Source organism: Mastacembelus armatus, chromosome 2, assembly GCF_900324485.2.
Source record: "Mastacembelus armatus chromosome 2, fMasArm1.2, whole genome shotgun sequence".
In the NCBI taxonomy this organism is placed as follows: domain Eukaryota; kingdom Metazoa; phylum Chordata; class Actinopteri; order Synbranchiformes; family Mastacembelidae; genus Mastacembelus; species Mastacembelus armatus.
The window spans coordinates 689,018-712,497 of record NC_046634.1 but is presented as its reverse complement, the minus strand read 5'-3'; the positions used below and the strand labels follow the sequence as shown (position 1 = coordinate 712,497).

The 23,480-nt window shown below is 43.6% G+C and overlaps 1 protein-coding gene across 4 annotated transcripts in view; it reads left to right on the top strand.

Moving 5' to 3' along the window:
- The first annotated feature begins 2,284 nt into the window (after nt 1–2,284).
- LOC113127572 (diacylglycerol kinase zeta-like) overlaps nt 2,285–23,480 on the top strand; it is a 33,761-nt gene continuing 12,565 nt past the window's right edge. Inside the window, exons 1-25 of one of the 4 annotated variants that reach the window (XM_026302268.1) lie at nt 4,951–5,093; nt 9,150–10,380; nt 11,860–11,968; nt 12,117–12,212; nt 12,816–12,893; nt 13,265–13,327; nt 14,424–14,480; nt 14,568–14,636; nt 14,750–14,821; nt 14,923–15,039; nt 15,151–15,222; nt 15,367–15,465; nt 15,617–15,699; nt 15,777–15,837; nt 15,994–16,108; nt 16,234–16,370; nt 16,489–16,567; nt 16,750–16,805; nt 16,925–16,987; nt 17,069–17,142; nt 17,557–17,668; nt 17,967–18,053; nt 18,148–18,260; nt 18,354–18,454; nt 19,224–19,303. In XM_026302268.1, coding sequence (XP_026158053.1) covers nt 9,395–10,380; nt 11,860–11,968; nt 12,117–12,212; nt 12,816–12,893; nt 13,265–13,327; nt 14,424–14,480; nt 14,568–14,636; nt 14,750–14,821; nt 14,923–15,039; nt 15,151–15,222; nt 15,367–15,465; nt 15,617–15,699; nt 15,777–15,837; nt 15,994–16,108; nt 16,234–16,370; nt 16,489–16,567; nt 16,750–16,805; nt 16,925–16,987; nt 17,069–17,142; nt 17,557–17,668; nt 17,967–18,053; nt 18,148–18,260; nt 18,354–18,454; nt 19,224–19,303 — 2,979 coding nt within the window. In that variant the 5' untranslated portion in view covers nt 4,951–5,093; nt 9,150–9,394. Of the gene's footprint in view, nt 3,371–4,950; nt 5,094–9,149; nt 10,381–11,859; nt 11,969–12,116; nt 12,213–12,815; nt 12,894–13,264; nt 13,328–14,423; nt 14,481–14,567; nt 14,637–14,749; nt 14,822–14,922; nt 15,040–15,150; nt 15,223–15,366; nt 15,466–15,616; nt 15,700–15,776; nt 15,838–15,993; nt 16,109–16,233; nt 16,371–16,488; nt 16,568–16,749; nt 16,806–16,924; nt 16,988–17,068; nt 17,143–17,556; nt 17,669–17,966; nt 18,054–18,147; nt 18,261–18,353; nt 18,455–19,223; nt 19,304–23,480 lie in introns of those variants that run through there. The other 3 variants (XM_026302265.1, XM_026302267.1, XM_026302269.2) reach the window with 3 other exon arrangements.

Sequence of the window (23,480 nt, the reverse complement as noted above, 5' to 3'; positions counted from 1 at the left end):
TTTTTTCAAATTACCTCATGGTCTTTCCTCTAGTGCCACCCACAGTATAAGCTGTGCACTTGAACTGCTCATAAGTCTCCGGAAATAGTAAAACCATGTGAGTTGCCATGAACTTTTTAGCAGCTTTTAGCCTCTTAATCTTCTTTACTGTCTGTGTTTGCCATCTGATGCTTTAGTATCTGTGGTGGTTTCCCCTCAGCCTTGTGCAATACACCCATGATCCTACCGAGTAGGAGGGCAGGAACAATGCGCTTCTTCCCTCTTGCCAGAAAGTTGCGTAACCGTACGCCAGATGGAAGCCAACGCGTCCAAAACTCCTTGAGTTCACAGACTCAGCATAGTTTTCGGTATGCACAAAGGGTAGCATTGAATGTAGGTGTTGCAGCTCTACCACTGCTCCACCCCAGGCTTGGTAATATCCCATGTACAGGCTTGATTTTTGTAGCACTCTCTATATTTTTTACACTACTTTATCTAGAACGGCCAGCGTCAGCTGGGATCGGCAGCGTCACCCCGGTGACCCCCTTCAGGATAAGCAGCACGGTTAATGGATGGACGGATGCATTTTTATCCGTAGTTCCCATCACCACAGCTCAAAGTGGAAAAACGACCATGAACGCTACGCTTCTGATGTTCATGTCCTACATTTCCCACTTACTGTTATCCCACGTAAAATGTCCGTCCCTGTCAGCTTAGGAAGAGCTCATTGCTGTGGACCAGTTTCTGAAACTCATTAGGGAAATTGTTTTTCTTTGGACTCGGGTTTAGAGTTAATGTTCAAATCTGAGCTTGAAACCGAGAAAATAGGTCAGTTGTGGGTGCTGGGAAGTTAAAAGGGATCTCTCTGAATTCTGTGTCGTGCTGTCGAGTGGCATTTTATTTGTCATGGAAATACTGAGTGGGCGACGGATGAGAGGGAACAGTGATAACAGAACAAAGAGGAGCAGGTGTGCGTGTGTGTGTGTGTGTGTCTGTATATGTATATGCATGGGGTCTGTCAGAGGGACTGAAACCATAATCACATTGCACCATAATAACAACAAGAGATTTCTGTCCAGGCTGCCCTCTTTTTCTACACTATACAGATAATTCATAAAGGATCCAGGATAAAGTATGATTCTAATTACACAAGTTGTTTTCACTAAATACACGAAAGAGGTTTTTTCATAGGCAGTCTATTTTTAGTATTCCCTGCAGGAATTTGTCAGTCTGCCACATAAGGAATACCAGTTCACACAACCTCCGCATGTTGCAGTAAAATATCTGTAAAAACAGGACATTTAAAAAAGCACCGGAACCAGCTTTGAGCTTGTGTGTGGGGACGTACGCCGCCTAATCAGGGCAGAAATGTACTTTAGAACATGTCCGTGTGTTTAAGCGAGAGTGTCCTCTACTGGCCACAGGAGTGTTTTCTGTCAGAGACACGAGGGGGGGGATAGTAGTGTGACAGTGAACTGCTCCAGAGTAGTGTGACAGAGAGTGCACGCTGATGGGGTGGGGATGAGGTCAGGTGGGGTGATTCAACAAAATATGGGACTTCAGCACAGGAGGCCGCCGTTTCCTGCTGATAGTCTGTGTTGGTTTCTTTTAACCATGACCCTAACCTTGAGGGAGCATTTCACTGTAATTATTAACTTTAACCATGACAACGAAGGTCCAGAAGCCCTAGCAAAGTCCGTTTTAACCCAACTCCAGCATTTTTTTCTCAGAGACATCCTGTTAACAGTTCCAGTAATTACCTACAAAATTCAAAAAATTCCTCCTAAGCACAAAGAAATACACATTTTAAAATATTCAATGGGATCCAATGAATTTCTTAGAATAAGATTTAGACTTTGGCAAAATAATTGCTATATACGTAATCCAACCGCAAAAACAACGGAACATATATTTTTTGGATGCAGTGTGATCAACATGACTAAAAATAATTAGATCATTTTAGTTTATGTATGTTTTTTTATATTTTGTTTATTATATATTTTGTTTGTTTATTTTTTATTTATTTGTAAAGAAATCTTTGTTACTATTCTATATTTGTTTATATTTGCACTTCTTGGCTCATTCCAAATTGTTGCACTGCTTATACTGATTTTGGAGATTCTGATCGAGATGCTATTTTTTCATTCATTGTAACTGCACAGCGACTGGTTTCCGTGTTTTTGTCGTTCAGGCGAAGTGACTTATCCAAAGTTAATTCGGCGAGAGCTTTTCAGTCAGGCATGTGGCAGGGCAGCTATGAGAGAGGTCCCTTGTTGTTGTCATTACCCACTTCCTGGTTTTTAGCCGGGCGGGTAGCAGAGGATCAGTGTCTGTTTACAAAAAGTGTGCAAGTGTGCGTGCGTGCGTGTGTGTGTCAACGTCCGGCTCATATGGAGCGTAATTAAGGTGAAGAAGAAACTGAAGAAAAGGAGAGGGCAAGGGGAGGACTCAAGGAAAGGATCTAAAGTTAGTGGAGGAGGGAGGAGGAGGAGAAGAAAGGGAGGAGGAAGAAGAAGAGTGAAAAGCTGAAGAACAAGCAGAACAGAGTGAACTCTAACTGACAGGAACACTTGATTACCTCTGGACTGACACCGATACTACTGCTGCTGACAGTATTACTGCTGAGTGGAGACGTGGAGAGGAATGCTGGGAAGGATTATCTTTCTTTCAGGACTCAACACTAATCCTTATCTACACGCACACACACACACACACCCCTTGTGTGCCTTGTAAAAGACGTTTAGCACATGGATTATTGGCTTTGTAGCCATATTTGAAGTCCTAGCATAGTTTGTGCAGTAGTAACTCATTCATCACTCAGGATAGTACTTAAGTACTTTTAAAAATGGTTAGTACCTAACTTTGTTTAAACATAACTCTTAATTAACCTTCATACTAAAGCTTGCAATACTGTTGGAACTGGTCTCAGTGTGGTACTTTAGGTGCAGTACTCTGCGAATCGTACCTACACACACCCATACCCAGAGTCATATAAGGAGTCTTTTTTTCAGAGAATATTGCAGTCTTTGCAAGGTTGTCCTGCCAAAATGTGACGGGGCATGAGAGCACAGGAACCGACCATTTCGTCTGTCATGGATCCGAGCTCTGGAGCAGACGCCGATGTGGGATATGGAGCTGGACTGGAGGCCCGTGGTGGCACGGCTGAAGACAAAACCTCAGAAATGGAAACAGAAGGAGCAGCGTCACTAAATGTAAAAGGAGGTGATCGAGATTTCAGCTCTGCATCCTCCTCCTCTAATTCCTCCCTACCTTCCTCCTCCAGCTTCTCTCCATCCTCCTCCTTGTCTCCACCAGTCTGCGTGGAAGAAGAGAAAGACATGCTGACTGGCTGCTCCAAGTCTTTTACCGGGCTCAAGCTCTTCACCAGGAGGTAAGACAGAATAAGTGAAAACAAGATCCAAAGTAATACCTAAAATTGACCAGCAGGTGGAGCTGGTGGCTGACTCTCCACCTTTTGCCCTGAATAAACAGGATATTAAAAGATGTATGGTACTCAGAAGTGGATCTGAGGCAGGGGCTGACAACCGCAGTGCCAGCATCCGAATTTTACCTATACACCCGCATACAGTACACATCAACATCCTCAGACACACTGCCCACCTTCTCTGACACCTGTGGGGTTTTGCACATTTCCAGTATAGCAGACTTTAGATCACTGTTTTGTTCAAGGTTTACTTATCACATTTGGGTTTTTCCCACAATGATATTTCCCTGATGTACCGGTGAGTCAGGGCAGGATTAGATTTGTGTGTGTGTGTGTGTGTGTGTGTGTGTTGATTGTGTGTATAACCTTGCCAGTGGGTCGCTACCCATCATGCGAAATGGGAGGGACACAATTCCCACGGCAATGGGGTGGGGGGCGCAGCTGTCATGCCAACGGCAACGATGACGGCCGCCCCCTCCCAGTTCGGCCGGACACTCCAATAAACAGTTGTCAACGTTCATGGGTGGGAAGCAAGGGATCACGGTGCAGCGCTAGAGGCTGGTGCCTGTTCAGAGGCCAGAATATCATGTGCAGACTTTGCATGTGCATACAGCATGAATGACCCTGGTGTTACCACGGTGAAATTACAAACTATCCTGTTTCTTCCTGAAAAATAATCGGATTGAATGACGCAACTGCTCGTTGTTCTCCTTTGACTCTTTACACTACAACCCACTGTTTATAGGGCAGTCTTACTGCATGAATCAGGTGTCCACTGGAATGGTAAGCACTGGGTACATATAGGGTGCAGTGCTAGGAAGCAAAACAGGAGAAAATGGTGTTAACAGTAGGCAGCATGGTGGCTTGCCTCACAACAAGAAGGTTCCTGGTTTGAAACCTGTCAGGGACCTTTCTGTGTGGAGTTTGCATGTGGGTATTCTCCAGGTACTCTGGGTTCCTCCCATAGTCCAAAAACATGTATGTCAGGTTGATTGGTGACTCTAAATTGCCCATAGGAGTGAGTGTGAGTGTGTGAGGTTGTTTGTCTCTATGTGGCCCTGTGATGGACTGGTGACCTGTCCAGGGTGTACCCCTGCCTTTAACCCAAAGAGAGCTGGGATAGACTCCAGCAGATCCCTGTGACCCTGGTTAGGAATAAGCAGGTATAGATGATGGATGGAAAAACACAAATTTTTAAAGAAAGTTGCACACAAGGTAAAGACGATACAGTATTTCTGTAAGCAGTATGCTTAGTAATTTTCAGTGATTGTATTTGGATCCCTGTAATTCACTCCTGAATCAGACGTGAACAGCGTGCTGCAGATGGAGGGGGATGCAACTCAGCTCATTGAGTGATATCACTCTAACTTTCATGAGCCTTTTTTGTTTCCTCTTTCTCACAGCGTGTGATGTGTGGTAACGCTTATCAAACAGTTTTGCGCTCGGCTTGTCAAGGAAGTACACCAAGTTATTTTAGTCGTCTCTCAGGCATTGCAGGCTCGCTCTGTCTCTGGGCCACTCCCTCTCCCTCTCTCTCTCTCTCTCTCTCTCTCCCTCTCCCCCTCTCTGCTCCCCAGCAGCTCACCCGGGTTTAGTGTGAGCTCGGCAGATAGATAGATGAGTGAGACGGGTGGAACCATGGATGGATAGCTTTCTTCTCCTTTTTCAGGTCGGCTCCTCATTCATTCTCATTGATTTATTAGGATAAAGATTACGTGTACTTTATTTATCAGACTGCAGTCTGAGGGGGTTTGCATTTAGCAAGGATTCATTTCAAATGTGGGGGCGGGGGGGATTACAATTAATGATGTTCGTCGTCGAGTTGGATTATGGAAAAATAAGTTTAGTCCGCAACTTTTGTGGAAGTGAACCTAAGCAACGTTAGTGGGCTGATGCAGTGCTGTGCTGTGCGATCAGAGGGAACCTTGCCAATGCTGTCACCCTATCTTGGTGTTTTCCCACAACTTTATTAGTGAAAGAATCACTTATCTTTTGTCAGTAAATGTCAAAATTGTACAGACCACCTTGTCAGAAATGGCACAGAAAGAAGAAATGCAGGATTCCAAGGAGTTACAGAAGCCACTGAAGCAGAGGCCTAGATGACAACACTGGATAAGACACGGCCACAGAGGAACATAGTGGAACGTTCAGCAGCTCAAGGGACTTAATGGAGACTAAAAGCAGAGTGAAAAAGCAGAGTGGTCTTCCAACCTTGTAATTAGCTTATTTTGGAAAGGGCCCAAGATAAGCAATTTGCAAGGAGCAGCTGCTTAGTTTATTGTCAATGTTGGTTTTACTTAGTGATTTCTGGCTTCTTGCAGTAGAATTATATAGTTTCTAGGATTTGTAAGGAAGCCAGATGGTGAACAGTGACAATTAATGTTCAGTGAAGGGATATGATTACTTTAAGGTACGCGTGTGCATTGTAGTATCGCTGCAACGGTATTTCATTAGGGTTTAGATTCTCGTTTAGGTCCTCATACATCGTCTTAACTACTCTGGTGCTGGAAATACCTGTAAACAGAGTTCCTGGGGCCTATGCTGATCAAGACTGTGCTTGTTATAATTTTATTTATTAGGTCGACAGCACATTGCCATTTGGACAGAAGCCGTTCAGGACACTGTTGACTTTTTCAGTATTTAACCTATCTTTCCTCAGCAGAGTAAATAGATAAAAATGCAAATGGAGGCTTCATGGTAGGGAAAGCAAATGTAATCCGCTGTCAGTTAATGTTCTGCAGAGACGACGTCTGCTCAGTGTTTCTTTTCTAGCTGTATCTGTTCAATCTGTATTCCCTTCTGTGGGAGTAACACATGTTCTGAGGGCACAATTTTATGCCGAATTGGTTCTTTTATAACGGTGGCCTAGTGGCTGCAGGGAACTCTTTATTTAGCCGTACTGAGCAATGACCAGTGGGTCAAATTGGTAGCAAGGCTGATGAGTCACTGTTCTGTATCCAGCTGTGTTAATACATCTACCACCCCCTTTGTCAGCCAAGCTCACAGAACCTCAGAGATTGTTGAAAGGCATTCTGGGACAAAAAAAAAAGAAAGAAAAAGTAACCGCTACCTTAAGTGGAAGAATCAGGTTGAGGCAAACATCACGTCAGTCACAGTAAGAACAAGTGAAGTACGTATGCATCCTTCCTAACGTCAGAGTCTGACAGAGGTGCAAAGGCTCAGGCTCCTCTCTAGATCTCTAGAGAGCTACAGTACACAAGGGGACATGGTTTGTGTCACCTCATGGAGGAAAACCACATTGCCGTGGAATGGTCTTTCACATATCTGTATTTGCATGGGGTGCTACTATTTTTCATGTAAATATTTAATCCACTGCCACGAAGTACTGGATAGCCTCACACACTTGCAGACGCACTGACAAAAAAGCTTTTATCCTTTCCATGAAGCTCATCCAGGCAGTCCCCCCTGAGCCTGATCCTTTTTGTATCTGAAAACATATTCTCAGGTTGAAATATCTCTGCGTTTTCTCAGCGTTAAGCTGTGTTGACATGCAAATACCCACTCAGGTGGGTAGTGTTTCATTACTTAGTACTCTCATCTCATCTGTCCCTTAGTCTTCCTTGTTATGGTAGGGGATTATCATTGTAGAAGACAGCTGTTATACAACTCCAACACGGTGGGGTGGGGGGGGGTAATACAGAATTATAATAGAGGTGTTTGGCAAAGAGGAGGGTTACACAGGGAAGAAAAGCAGTTTTAAACTGTAAGGAAAGTTAATCTCTGCTAAGCTTGCATCACATGCTTTCGTCCTAACAGCTCCGATGCCTAAAACTGCTCAAAATGAGTTTATGAAAGCCAGTCATCAACGTGGCGACCCCTGACCTTTACACAGAGGAGTATTAGGAAACCGAGCGCTCGTCTGTTTAATGTCAGCGGTGGGATTAACGCGAAGAGCGGAGGTGTCAGAGGGCTGATTGCACGCTCAGAATGTGCGGTGGTTTCAGAAGCTGAGTTCTCGCCTCTGCTGGCACCTGGTACGTTGTGTGATATTTTGTTGTGCACTGATCACGCCACGTCAGCTGTCTCGTGCTCTGCTCTACAGTCTCAGCCGTTTCACTGAGTTCGGTTAGTTTGTGGTCGTGTGGTCAGCAGCAGTGTGTTGTGTGGCCCCGACAATGGAAACAAATTTGGAGCGGATCATCTGTTTGTTTCCTTCCACTCATTATGACCACAAAGCTCTGTTGTTCTCATCACATTTATAGGCAGTATAGATTCTACTACTACATTGTATTTAAAGACATTGTCGGTCTGCAGCGTTTTAATTAATGTGTCATGTTTATCGTAAACTATTTTTGCATCATGATGCATTACTGACACAGAGCTGCGACGGTTAAAAGAATAAGTTATATTTGTGCATCTGCAGCCAGCAGCACAGTTGCACTTTCAGGCCCCTTTGATGTATCACATGCAAATAAAAAAAAAAAAAAAAAAAGCTCATATTCTCACAAGTATGAGAGAGACCAAATATAGTTTCAAGTTCACCTACTTTGCCTAAACTAAGTCAGTCTATTTAGGTCTTGCAAAACATCAAACATTTTTTCATAAGGCTGAGGTATGACAGTTATTTCCCATTTTAAAAAAAAAAAAAAAAAATAGTGTCTCCAAATTTTTCAGTCTATGCAAAAGCACCAACACAAATTTATTTCATTTCTGTATGAAAGATTGCCTCAGTGACAACAGTAACACAACATTTATTCTAACATTGGTAGCAAATCAGCAAGCTTCGCTCTATAGTTCACTCTGTGGCCTTGGTCTGATATGAGGCTACAGGGTTCGGATTAGTTTTCATGGTGGAGTCAGAAAAAGTGCTTTCTCGGTTCACCTTTTAGCTAATGCTTCTGCCAGCCACAGCATAAAGGGATACTTTGAGACTCAGCAAAAAATTGGTTTATCAAATACCTCAGAGCAACAGACAAAAAAAATGTTCTAATGCATTTGTTTTACGTTGACGTTGTTTAGAAGCACAGGCTCATATGACTTTATCTGTGTTCATATCTGCAGTTTCATTTTTCTAGCTTCTCTATCTCACGCCATCTCACCTCAGTGTTTCACTCATCTTTCGGTGTGTTAGGAGCCAAAAAAAAAAAAAAAATCACACCCAAGCGGCGCAGGATTGCATTCTGAATGCTGGATGATTTAAAAATACTGGAGTGTCCTGCAGTCTAACTGCAGGAAACTGTTTTGAGTTCCTGCAAAAAAACCCCTCCTCCCCCGTCAAAATGGGACATGAGTGACATGAGGCAGTTTAAGGTTTGGCCTGAGGATCACAGCTCTGCTCACTGTGGACTATGTAAACACAACACTTGTACTGATACTAAAAGGGAGTTTATTCAGGAGAGTTTCTTAAAGCTCTAGTTTTGGGCTCCACCAGCTAAATGCTCCAATATGTTTTCCAACTCTTCTCTAACTGTGCCTGCAACAGTGTAGAAGAACATGTGAACGGGACCACTGGTTCATACCAGTTTTGACAGCACTGCATCAGCAATCTAATTAATCAGCTGGTTAGATCATTAGTCATAGAGTCAATCCAGTAATTGAATTAATTTGGATGAAATATTAGACTTTGTTTTGGGGGGTTTGGTAGTAATCCATTATTATTTCCTTGGAAGGAAACAGGTTTGTAGATATAGGTTCTCTCTGGTGATGTCATTATTTATGGAACAACATGGATTTAATTTACAGAACAACCCATTTGCTCCTTCAGCATTTCTAAAGGAAGTTTGCAGCGAAGGAGAGGAAGTGGACTCGTAGAGGACTTGCAAAAGCTGGATCGTCTTATACTGGAAACCCAGTTGTCATGGATGCCATCTCCTGTGAGGTGTTTGTTAAAACATCACGTGAACATATGTCTGATGTTAACCTTTAGGTGTTGGAGAGGTCAGATAAGACCTAAGCATATCTTATCATATGCAACATATCATTTTAGCACCTTCCATACTGGACTGAGCCATGATGGATTTGTTCTTCCAGCGTCATTTCCGTCGTTGCAGAAAAAGCCAGAAGCCATGCGCCATGCGCTCTCCTAGCCCTGCTGTTCAGACCAGTAAAGCCAGGAGGCGATCTAGCGTTGGCCTGCCCTCTGTAGCGTTAGTCCAGTCCAGACGCTCCTCTGTTGGTTTACCTCTGGTTAGTGCTGACCAGCGCAGGCGCCCCAGTGTTGGCTCACTAGTGTCCAGTGGAAAGAAGCGACAGTCCATAACAAACTCCAGTCAGACAGTGGGAGATTTTGGAAGAGGATCTGGGAGAGCAGATGTAGCTTTTAAGAGAAGAAGAAGGGCATTTCAGCGTCGCTCCTCTGGTGCCATCTCCTGTATACATCGTGGGTTGGCAGTGCGACACCGACGTCCATCTAGAGTAAAATCCATCGAATCTCATTTGCTTGGATCCTCTATGTTACTTGCGAGTGTAGTCCAGATGGGCAACGATGTGAAAGATCAGGAAGAGGAAGAACTAGATGTCTCCCAGTACTCCTGTTCTGAGTCAGATGGAGAGGATGGGAGTGATACAGACATGGAGAACAGAACTGGTGTCTTAGAAGATGAGCTTACGGCTCATATGCACTTAACCCAGGCAGTGGTTATAGAAAACATCAAACACCGCCCCTTTCTCCGCCCTCCTCGATGTCTGAGACGAAACTCCTCCCACCTCTTTCAGGCAGACGTTGTGTTACAGAGCAGCGACGCAGGTTGCGGAGTTTACGGCAGATACAGCCGTCGAAGTTCAGGTCAAGGTCACGACTCTTTAACTAAACCAATCCAGACTTCCACAACCAGCCCCAGTCTGGCCTCGGCAAGTCTGAGCTACGATCGTGCTGCTCATACAGATCCGGACTCCTCTGGGTCAGCTCTCCGTAAAAGCTGCTCATCACCGCTTGGGGGACCAGAGGGAACCATATACTATGATCCTAATCTGGAAACATGGGAGAACTTCCTGTCGTATGTAGATCACACACACACACACACACACACACACATAAACATTCAACGTCTGTATATATATATATATATATGGGTAAATTATTCATACCCCTGGCAAATTCTGACTTAAAGTTACTTTTATTCAACCAGCAAGTTTTTTTTTTCTTGATTAGAAATGACACAGGTGTCTCCCAGAAGAAAATAAGATGATGTACAAGAGGCATAATTGTGGAAAAAATTATTACTCATTTTTTATTTACATTTGAACAAAAAGTGGCATGTGAATAAAAGTAACTGTAAGTCAGAATTTGCCAGGGGTATGAATAATTTTGGGCTAATATATATATATGTGTGTGTGTGTGTGTGTGTGTGTGTGTGTGTGTGTGTATGTATGGAGAGAGAGAGAGAGAGAGAGAGAGAGAGAGAGAGAGAGAGAGAGAGAGAGAGAGAGAGAGAGAGAGAGAGAGAGAGAGAGAGAGAGAGAGAGAGAGTGTATATAAGATTCTGTATTACAAGGTATCCTGAAAATTAATACTCAGTTTTCTGTGATATCTACTGGGGATATTCATGTGTTTGTGGTGACTCTGACCTTTCATGCAGCACACAGGATATGTCAGAATGTAAGACAGATATGTAACCTGGAAGCTTTGTTGGCACACTCCTTCCTTCTGCTTGGGCTCTTTGCTGTTGTTCAATTTAGTGCACACAAATTTTTTTTTTTTTTTTTGTTATTTTTTTGATGAATCACTGGAAACCTTTTTTTACTGTTCACATTTAGTTAGTTTTTAAATCAGGAAAACCTCTACACAGCTGTTACAGTCTTCAGACCTTCAGGATGCCACAACTCACTGTAAAAGTCACACCTTCAGCCTGACTGTAGAGCATTTGTTCTGCAACACAGCACTGTGTTACAGCAGGGTGTCTGTTACGGGCAGTGCTGTGGCTAATCTGACGTCATATGATGCTGCTTTTTTACAGTATACCCTCTGCACCATCTAGTAGGCCTACTAAATCCTATAATGTTCCAACCTGCAGTCAAGATTGAAGTGATGACTGGCTTTCATATTTAGTGTTCTATCAATTTTATTTATTAACTGTATTTTATAGTTCTTTGTAATTTATTTCTAAGTATATTTCTTTTCATTGTATGCTGATGACCTTGCCTCATTTATTTATTCATGGCAAAGCCGAGAGCCTGATTTGCGTGACTCTGCTCCGTGTCATATGTACGACCGTGTCGCATGAAATGCGACACATTTGACGCCTTTCACATCAATCTCACATCTCAATTTGGAGTCATGGCATTTTGACATTTGAATTCACACAATATTTTAAATGAGTATTTTTTATTATGCTTTTGGTAATTTGGACTAAGCTAGTGGTCCATCTAGCTTAGGTGCCATTCTCAGGGCATTTGAGCTGTACACACATATACAGAGCATTTGTGAATATTAAGGATTGGTGCGTTCACAGTCTTCTGTCTCTTTGTCTTTCCAGGAAAGCGATAGCCAAGTCCAGCCTGCACCATCTGTCCTGTGAACCCAGTACATCATCTCTGAGCAGGACAGACCCAGAAGCACATATCCGCAGCACTGTGGACTGGACTGTGAGAAAACGCACAAATGTCATCTGCACTAATAGTTTTTTTTTTTTTTTTTGAATGAATGGTTTTGTGGGTCATATACGATTTGATCAATACCAAAACAATGAAGCCTTCTAGGCCTGCCTTCTGAGCCTCCTCTCTGTCTCTGTAGGAGTCAGCTGTGTATGGAGATCATATCTGGTTTGAGACGAATGCGTCTGGAGATTATTGTTATGTCGGAGAGCAACACTGCATTGCCAGAGCTCTGGTTAGTATCGCCCTTTGATTATCTCCCCCCTTTCCCTTCCTCCCACCCTCCTCTTCTCTCTCCCTCTTCTCTCTCCCTCTTTGCGTTCTTAAGAACACAGATTCCTACAAGTGTTTACAGTAAAGTGTAATTCGCAATCATTATGTTTTTCTTCAGTATGTTTGTATTTTCACTGCCAAGTTTTTTTTTTTTTTTTTCAGTTAGATTATCCTCCATCTCCAGCAACTAAACAGGATCTGTATATCCCAATTACAAAACTCCTCCCTGATCTGTCTCCGGTCATCCGCTGACTCCCGATCAATAACCTCTGACCCATTCCCAGTGGATGCTGTGAGCAGCTGATGCTTCCGGTGTTCATTGAGTCTGATGTCCAGTCTTATATGCGTCTGCGGTGGTGTCACATAACAGCATTTCCCTTTTTCAAGAGTGACCCCCAGTGGTCAGAGATGCGTCATTACCTCAGATTTTGCCCCTTCAAAAAAAAAAAAAAAAATCACTCCAAGCTGCCAGATTTTACTTGTGGTCATAATTCAAGTTGTACCACCTTTGTTCCTAATTCCTGTTGTTTTTCCTTGTTCCCCCTCTCTTTTCTTTTCTTTCCAGCAAAAGTCAGTGAATCGAAGAAAGTGTGCTGCCTGTAAGATAGTCGCCCACACCATCTGTATAGAACAACTGGAAAAGGTACTTTTTTTTTTTTTTTTTTTTTTACCGATTGGACTGATCCAGGCATTCCAAATGTCTAATTTTTAAATCTGCTTCGGGAAGACAAGAAACGTAAACACGCAGGTGTAAAACCTTACAGATAGGATTAAAGAAGGACGTTTAAACCCTTTTTCATGAGGGACAAAAGGTGAGAGAGAGGCAAGGATTAAACTTTCAGTCCTAGAGGATGAGTTTCAGAGACAAGTGAAAAGGAGGATTAGTTTAAACCCTGAGGAATGAATCCAGGGATGGGTGCTTTTCAGCTGATTCTTCGTTTCCGTTTGATTCGTTTGTGTAGCAGAGGACGTCAAGTTGTGTTTAACTGTTTAACCCTCCTGTCTAACCTGCAGTTTCCCAGCTCTAGTGCCGTTTCGTTGGAAGCCGACATGCACCTCAATGACCCCAGCTTTAGAGTGAGACACACACAACTCCTTCCGCTTCCTGTCTTCTGACCACTAACCCTCGATCCGACAGAAACACATAGACCGCAGGGGGTGTCTGGACACCACTGCTTAACATGATATTGCCGTTTTCTCTCAAAAACCAACCAAACAAAGAATCTCGGGGAGACAGAGAGAGCTCGTATTCTCTAAGGGCAAACAGATTTGTGGGTAATCTACTTTCTAATCCAGGCCTGACACGCACCCTCTGGGGAAAAAAGAAAAAAAATCCCAATTTTGTTCTTGCATCTTCCTTAAATCACATAGAATCTTCCGTCTCCTCATCTCATTTTGCTGATGCGCAGAGTGGTGCGATAAAGGCCGGCAGGTCTAGCGGGTCGGGTCTGGTGATTTTAAAGAGTAATAAACTATCTGGGGCACGGTGTGATACTAACACCTTATTTTCGTTTCATACACATTTTTCCAGGATCTGCTCTGACATACTTGATATTTTTGAAAGTTTTCAGATTATTTCTGGAGATTTGAACAATATGAGTCTGGACCCATTAATGTATTTGTGGATTTGAGTTTCAGAACCAAAGAAAACAAAGTTTCTTTTGACACCATAAACCTAAATTTCTTCAATCTGTTACCCTTATCGCTCATCAATACTGCTTATGGGAAACTAATGGCCATAATGAAATATTATTGATTATAATAAGGTGAATACCACCGGGGTCTGTGACATGCAAGGCAGAACTAAATGTTGTAGGAATGAGCGGAACTATGTTTGTTCCCAAAGCCAGAGAGAACAGTAAGAGTGTTTCAGCCTGGCATCCACAGATCTCCAGTGGTGTTCTCTTCCTGGTTTTTCCTTTCTGTGGGCAATCACACCGCTTCCCCTGGAGGGTGGAGCCCTCTTTTCCTGTTTACATACCATCTGATCGCTTTGAAGAATTCCAATCACAGCTCTGCAGGTGTGTCCATGTCCAGCCGTCTATTCTGGAGCACCGCGTTCTTTCCCTTACAACCTCTCCCAGTACCCAGTGTGATCCGTGTATCAGATTTAGATACCCAGTTATCATCTGTGTATTTATACCTCTCTGCTCTCCCTCTTCCCATGCTCTAGATTAATTTCAGGTGTAAACCTTCCTTCAGGGAATCAGGCTCCAGGAACATCCGAGAGGTGAGTCCTGGAAATCTCTTTTCAGTTGTGTTCGTGAGTGGTCATCGATTCGGAGTTTAAAAATCCCTGTCATTTGTCTGTACTCAGCCCGTTGTGGTGCGTCACCACTGGGTGCATCGGAGACGGCAAGAAGGCAAATGTAAACAATGCGGGAAGGTGGGTGACAATTCTGTTTGTTTGTTTTTTGTTTTTTTTTTTTAAATTTATTGACCCCTTTTAATGTTCTTCTTTTTCATACATAGAACATCTGTTCTTGTTTTTCTGCGTAGGGCTTCCAGCAAAAGTTTGCTTTCCACAGTAAAGAGATTGTTGCTATCAGCTGCTCCTGGTGCAAACAAGCTGTGAGTGTTTTTTTTTTTTGTTTTTTTTGTTTTTATGAACCACATTCTTTCAGTTTTATAGTTCTCAGTAAATATTTGCTATACTGTGTTTCTCTCCTTAGTACCACAACAAGGTGTCCTGCTTTATGCTGCAGCAAATAGAGGAGGCTTGTCCAATAGGAGCTCACGCTACCCTCATTGTTCCGCCCACATGGATCATTCGGGTCCGACGCAACCAGGTAACGCCGCCTTCGGCCACTCTTGAATTGGGTTTCCGTCTTTTTAAACACGTGTGACCCGCCAACCTGCGCCGATCTGCGGCCACTGCCTTTGTTCTGTGTCCCTGACAGTCGTCCATGAAGTCGAGCAAGAAGAAGAAGAGAGCGTCGTTCAAGAGGAAAAGCAGCAAGAAAGGAGCAGAGGTGAGTATGGAAACGCCGCTCAGCAGTCAGAATAATCTGCCTATTTGGAAATGGGAACTGCAGTTTTTGAAAACCCGGTAACCAGAATGGATAACTGAAGCTCTACTGTAGAGGATCTGAGCACATCATCCTCTTCTCTGACAGGAAGGACGACAGTGGAAGCCGTTCATAATCCGACCCATCCCCTCGCCGCTGATGAAACCGCTGCTGGTGTTTGTCAACCCCAAGAGTGGAGGAAATCAGGTATTCAGGAACAGTTATAGTGTCGCTAAAACCACAACTTTTAAAGCCAGTTGGTTAATCAGCCACTCAGTCAGTAACAACATTAAAAGTACAAATAACTTTATTGTCTGACCGGTGCTTGGGGCCCTTATCATGTTTCTCTGTCCGACAGGGCACCAAAATCCTGCAGTCCCTCATGTGGTATCTGAACCCCAGACAGGTGTTTGACCTGACCCAAGGAGGACCAAAAGAGGGGTAGGTCTCACACACGCACAAACAGACGCTAGGAAACATCTCCATGCATCAACCATTAACCAGTGTATATCTTCTAGCCTGGAGCTGTATCGTAAAGTCCACAACCTGAGGATCCTGGCCTGTGGAGGAGACGGCACTGTGAGGAATTCACACAGACACGCAGCATTAGTACAAACACAGGGCTAAAAGCAGCAACAAATATTTACTAATAGACAATGAAAACTTTATGTTTATGCATGGATGGACACAGCCTTTTGTCTCTGGGATTTCATGTATTGTTGGTTTGGACCACAGGTGGGCTGGATCCTATCTTGCCTCGACGAACTGGCGTTAAACCCTCAGCCTCCCGTTGCCGTGTTACCACTTGGAACGGGAAATGACCTCGCCAGGACGCTCAACTGGGGGGGGGGTGTGTACAAACAATGACAAACACACAACCCACAGACAACTGAAATGCGTGATAAAGCAGAGAGTCCAGTTAGCTGCCGCAGGAAGTGGCTTTTCCCCTTCATAGTTAAAATCCTGTGTTCTAGGGCTACACAGATGAACCTCTGTCTAAGATCCTGTCCCATGTTGAGGATGGAGCTGTGGTTCAGCTAGACAGGTGGAATCTTCAGGTTGAACCAAACCCCAGTGCAGGGACTGAACCGGACGAACAACAGACCGATAAGGTCAGTTCACATGCGAAAAGCATCGAACATTGTGAAAACACCCACCTTTGGCCCCACCCACTTTTAGCCACACCTGCATCTTTAACCCTTCAACTGCTGTGTTTGCATGCTCTCTCAGCTTCCTCTAGATGTTTTCAACAATTACTTCAGCCTTGGATTTGATGCCCATGTGACTCTAGAGTTCCACGAATCAAGAGGTACATGCAAATTAAAAACGAAAAACAAACGCTAGTGGTATACACACATATACTCACCCATTATGCTTTATACTGTGTTCACATTAATAGTTGGATCTGGGAACTTATTTCCCTTATTTTATTTCGCTACATATGTTTTGAAATGTTTAATTACACACTGTTTCTGTGTGTCACTGTTTTAGAGGCCAACCCAGAGAAGTTTAACAGCCGTTTCAGGAATAAGATGTTCTACGCTGGGGTGAGTGCGCATTCATGTTAATGATCAGTGTGTGAACCTGACCAGTGGAAGATGGTTCCTTCCTGTTACGGTTTCATGAGCGAATCCAGCTTACATGTCTGTCTGGATCTCTCATTCAGACAGCCTTCTCAGATTTCTTGATGAGAAGCTCCAAAGACCTGTCTAAGCACATCAAAGTGGTGGTGAGTAGTTGTCAATCAAACAGTCAGTCATTGGTGTGAAAAATGCAGAGTCACTCCATCTTCCTCCCTCGCTGTCTCCAGTGTGACGGCACAGATTTAACATCAAAGGTTCAGGAGTTGAAGCTGCAGTGTCTGGTCTTCCTCAACATCCCCAGGTTAGTCAGTACCGCTAACAGTGATAACACTACTTAGCAACGGGAGGCTGGAGGGAAGGGGGCATGCATTGGTTTTGGTGGAATATTAAATTGTGTGTATGGGTGCCTTCTTTGCAGCCATGAGCTCGATATTACGCAAATCATTTCTGACAGATTGTCTGTTTAATCTTGTTAATTGTTGTTGCTAAATGAGTGAACATGAGTAGCGTCGGGGCCCTGATGTGCTGTAAACTCCCAGTGGAGTGCAGTCACTGTAAACTCATAAGGAGCTTTAATCAAATCAAATGATGATGAGTGTAATTGCTGTTTCTGGTAATGATAATGTCAGAGAGTGTATGTGTGTGTTGTGTGTATTTCAGGCACCGATACTTGCGATGATGCAGTGTGTGTGTGTGTATATGATGTGTACCACAGGTACTGTGCAGGCACTACACCTTGGGGAAACCCCAGTGAACATCACGACTTTGAACCTCAGCGTCACGATGATGGATACATCGAGGTCATTGGCTTCACCATGACCTCACTGGTATGGAGCTCTCGGTGTATACTGGTAGCCATGGTAACTGGGGAAGGAAAGTTTCATAGTCTGTTTTGTCTTAATTACTAATATAAATGTAATCCTTCCTCAGTACGTGTGATAATTAGTATAATTGCAATTTGACTGTGCGGACACGTTTTACTCTTATACCATTCTTGTGTGGACATTTTGGCAGGTCCTCACAACCTCAAATGGTGTTTTGAGGGTTAAGACTTGGTTTTAGGGTTAGGGGTAGGTATAGGTTACATGACTCTGTGTGTATGTTTGTGTGTGTGTGCCCGCACAGGCTACTCTCCAGGTTGGAGGCCATGGCGAGAGGTTAAACCAGTGTCGAGAAGTCACCCTCACCACTACGAAACCTCTGCCAGTACAGGTACGTACTCTACTGTATGTACACCTGATGAGTACCAAAAACGTCAGCTGAAGCAGTTAGGGTGAATTGATTGATTGGTTGGTATTCTTGGTAGGTGGATGGCGAGCCGTGCAGACTCGCTCCCTCTGTGATCCGGATCAGCCTCAGAAACCAGGCCAACATGGTTCAGAAAACCAAACGACGGACCTCACTACCACACCTCAATGAGTAAGTTACACACACACACACACTCACACACAAACATGTATGACTTATAATATTCCCTTTGATAAAAGTGGTCTGTTCCTGTTTGTGTCATAGTCAGCAGCCAGTCCCAGAGAGGCTGAGGATCAGAGTAAACAGGATCAGTATGACTGACTACGAGGCTCTGCACTATGACAAGGACAAACTACGACAAGCGTGTAAGGAAACACACATTCTGATACACGTATTGGACATTGCTAATTGTCCAGTCCTAAATGACTATGCAGAAAGAGATCCAAGTATTCTGACGAGCTGAATAGTGTTTGCAGTCAGGTCTTGAGTCGGTGTAGTCTTTACTCTCATCTCTTCTTTGTTGTTCATTTCCTGAGCAGTGACGTGAAGGTCAACAAGATCATTTTCAGCTGTCTCCACATCCCTCTCCTCAGAAGCTGGAAGCTCCCCCCTTCTACCTGCCTCTGTGTTTCTCTCTCATTAGGAACAATTACACAAATGCAGTCATACCACTGTAGTTCAGGGTTTGGACACAGGGTGGCACTGTTACCTTTCATGATGTTGGAGACAGCACATTTTATAATACTCTAACCTTTCTGCTTTCTATGATTTGCATGTCATTTGTATGTACAGTGCAGTATTCTGAGACCTATCCCTCACTGATGTGGATGTGTTTGTGTAATATATTAATAATTTTATAATAACATTATTTCAGAAAGATGTGGATCGTAAATTACAGTCTTGATGCAGCCATGTGTTACACCTATGTGTTAACATGTTGCTCTTTTTTCTTTTTTGGTTCCTGGTATTGCACATGCATTCATGTACTTAGTGGATTTCCACATCTGCATCAGCCCCCGCTACTTTTAGACGTCCGGGATCGAAACTAGCAGGACTCGCGGGGGTCCCGAGGGCTGAAGTTAAGGAGCTGTCGCAGTTCTGTTGGATAATTGTCCTGTTCCTCTGTATCCCCAGCGATTCCTCTGGGACTGATCGTGGTTCCCGGTGACAGCGACTTGGAAACTTGCAGAGAACACATCCAGCGTTTGCAAGAGGTAAGAAGGAGAGGGGAGGCAAGAAGGTACGGAGGGATGTAGGGATGATAAGGCCACGAAAGGAACAAAAAGGCAGTGATGCAAAGAAAGGGGAGAAGAAGCAGAAACCTATTTAAACTGGAACAAAACTAATTAGGCACTGTGTGTGTGTGTGTGTGTGTGTGTGCGTGCGTGCGTGCGTGTGTGCGTGTGTGTGTTTTTGTACATGTATCTAATCTCTTAATGTCTGGACCTTTCTACTCTCCTATGCTCACATCTTCCTCTCTAGGACTTCTGCTCTGTCCATCCCTCCCTTAAGTGCTTGGGACTGCAGGTTGGTAGCTGGACGGACTTTGCAGTGTGGTATCTGTTTGGCTCAGAGGCACACGGGAAACTAACCCTTTGACATTCCCACGCATGACAGTAACAGTCAGTCTGAACAGGTAGCTTGTAAACTCCAAAACAGGCTCCCGATTTGCCAATTTTTTTAAGTCAGACCGTCAAGCTCCTGAGTGAAGCTTCCTGTCTGCATCCGGTGGTGGATTGTGGGGGAAAAAAACAGTGCTGCTGATAGTGACTGACAGCTGAAAACGCCTGCTCCTCAGGGCTCTAAATGTTCCACCTGTTAGTTATAACCACAAATAACAGATTTTCCGTTTATCCAGTTATTTAGTTTCAAAATAATAATCACGATATCAGTCATTTCCAAGTCACCAAGGCTCTGAAAACAAAAAAACAAAAAAAAAAAAAGGACTTTGTCTTGTGTGTCAGATTTTAAATATCACATGAGAGTTTCATCTCCATCCATCATGGTCCTTTCATGTTCAGTCGTTACTGAGCATCTGTTTAAACGGAGACGAACGTTTTGAAAGGACAAAAGGCCATTAGTTTAAGAGAAAAACGAAGCCGGCGATGTTATGGATTATGTGTCGGAACGGGGCTATATTCAGCCAGACTAAGTCCAGACAGCGGGCTTGGGAGAAAAGCGAAACAACTCCAGTCTGTCTTTTACACTCGCTATACTGCATAGTCATTAATGTCAGTAAAACAGCCACTGCTGGAGCGGTATAGGGCCTCTACCCTTAGAGATAGAGTGCAGGACTAATTTAAAAAAATAAATATATATATATATAAATTCTTAGATCTGTAGTCATCCAACTATTCGGTCTGCTTAGTTCAGCCTGTGATGTTTCTTTTTCCTTTTCGGGAAAGACTAGAACATGTACCACCACATATTGGTATTTTTCTCACCTTGAAAAGTTCCCTGCTTGCCACCGTTTCAGGTCTTTTAGTGTCAGACTGTCTCACCTTGTCAGTCCAGCTGTAAAAGATCGGGAACCAGCTTGAATCCATGTGTGGTTTGTGGATTTGCCCCTTTTGATCCACAGTCCTCTTTGATGCCCCTTTTTGCAGCTGTGTTTCCGATGGTCATGATGGAGTTCTCCCTTTGCAATCCTGTGACTCAGAGATACTTTAAAGCCCTGCAAAGTACTTCAGTGAGTGCCTGTTGTGCCTCTGGCTCGTGCACTTGCCTGTCAGGTTTGTGTGCTTGGGTCTCTTTTTCTTAGAAGCCACTTCTATGTAGTTTTTCCAAGCTATAGCTAATTCTAAAGGGGTCCCCTCCTTGTCAAAGCTGCCTTCCATTCTGAGTACACTCATTTGCATCTGTGCAGAGGATGGAGTCAATCCCAGCTGACACTGGCCCAGAGGCGGGGTACGCCCTGGAAAGGTCTATCACAGAGCTGACACATAGCGACAGACGACCACTGACACCTACAGGCACTTTAAAGATCAGTGGTAACCCATAGTAACACAGAACCGATTCCTACCGGTATCTGTAATGAACCACATTACATTTCACTAACACTTCTTAAATTGCTGCAAGTCTAGGAACAAAAATCCTCTCAGACCTAAGCGGACTCAAAGCAACAAACACAGCTTGAGATGACACGATGTATCTGAGCAGTTTTTGATCTCGTACAAAACAAATAAACTCACATCCAGTTTTGTTTCCACGGAGATTAGTTTCCCTTTTTTGTCTCAGCATGATGCATGTACTGTCGTCTGTGGAGGTTTTTGCATGTTGTGTGTCAGCGGGCGTCTATGTTCTGTTTTGTGTGCATGCAGCCTGAGTTTAATAGTGAGGTTTTTGCATCGTGAGCTGTTGCAGATGTACCGACTTGAGGTGACTTACTCTGTTCAGAGGCTGTTGAGTCTGGAGAGGTTAAAACAAGAGCTTAGCGACTGAAAGGTAGGCTTTTATTTTTCACTGTCCCTTTATTTACACACACGGTTAATGAGGCAGACTGTTTGAGGTCCTAATAAGCCCAGAGTAGCTCTCAAAGCATAAACACGGCTTTACAAAAGACATTTCACAGTACAGTTCTAATGTTTGAAGTCTTTTTTTTTGTGTGTTGTGTTCAAGGTAACTTGTTGTACAGTCAGCAGAGGACAGGAACAGGCACAAAACCTAAATCTAAACATTAAACTCAAAGAGCATTTTACTTTTGAAACCGAATCCCGATTATAAAACGCTGTCACCATTAACCTTTGTGGTATCCGGACTTTCTTGTGATCATTACACTTGGCAGTTTCATATTTATTATTTACTGTATTTAGCGGCATTCTCATGCTTGCCAGGTGTCACTGTAATGGATTTAGCGCACCAAAGGACCCCTGATTTGTTTTAGGTTGTTGCCCCGACATGAAAATGTGGCTCTGAAAGGCAGCTATGAGCTGTTGAGATAAATGTGAGATAACTTTTCTGTTATGTACTGTGTTTGTGCCTTCATCTGTGATGCATTCAGGTTCAGGTAGGTCAGGAGAGAGGAGATATTTATTACTACAACCATGTGGTTGGCTCTGGAGCCCTTTGAGTATCAAAATCCCCTGGTTTAAAAAAAAAAACAAAAAAATAAAAACAACACGCACATACACACATGGAAATATGAATAACTCTATCAATAACGACTCTAAGGTTGTTTTTAGCTATTCCTCTGCCAACGCGTGTAAATACGAGTCCGTTCTCACGACAGCACTGCACTGCAGGGAAAGAAAAAAAGCCTCAGGTGAAACACTGGTATACATGGCAGTGTAATCAGGTTTAATCCAGCAGAGCTTTATTTTCTGGGTCTTAATTCCTTAACCTGCAAAAGAAAAATGTCTGTCTAAATTATGTGGTGTTTCATATATCGGAACACTGTTGAAAAGCAGAGGTAATCCCATTACTTAAGTGCATGTAGCTCTTGAACGTGTGGCTTTTAGGCAGAAGCTGTTTCTGTTGATGTACTCTCTCATTTCCCAATGAGCTTCTCTTCCACAGCAAGCAGAGCAACACTAACTCTGTCAATGATATTTTTAACTACACTCTTTTTATACAGATTAGATCAGTAACGTTGAGAAGACAACATTCGAGTTGTTTGTCAGGCTTTGTGTTGCGTAGCAACCGAAATGATGTAACGTGTGTTTGAACGTTTGATCTCCCTGCTCTCTGGTGACTGATGATGTTCGCTGGTGCTGTTTGGGATTGCGTAGGAGATAAAAAAAACTGGACTTTTTAAAAATTTATTGTGGTATATTCAGTACTTTCCGTCATAAAACATGAAAACATACAGGCTTTTAATCAGGATAAGGTCTGCCCCAGCCCATGTAATTCGCTTTTCTTTCCTCCACCAAAGTCCTGACCTGTGTTTTTGTACCTTGTTCGTGGAGGTGTGAAAGAGGCCTGTGAAAATTGCATGGACTCCAGTGGAGCCAGCTGCCACGGCCCGTTGATTATTAGAGAAAATTTGAGGAAAAGAGAGGCACAATCTTAGCACTGACACTTGGAGAGACCGGTCAGCTGCTCTGCCGGGTTGTTGCTCCCATTTGATAAATAACACGCACATCTCCGGGTGTCGGAACAAATCAGGACCAAGGCCCCAGAAGGCTTTCTAGTGTCTGCCTGTAGCGGAGAAGCTGTAACTCAACAACTTTATGTGTTAGAAGAACAAGTGAATGGAGAAGAGATGGGAGAAGAAAGAAGGCGAAGAGGAGAGAAGTCAGTCAGACGAGTTCAGCTTTTGATTCTGTTTGTAGGTTTGCTGTAAAAGCCCGCGGGCGTTTTGCTCGGCTCGAGGCTGCCGCTCGACTCGACAGCAGCACCCGATGAGTACAGACAGACGAATGGGAGAGGTGTTTACTTCAGCCAGCCTTTCCT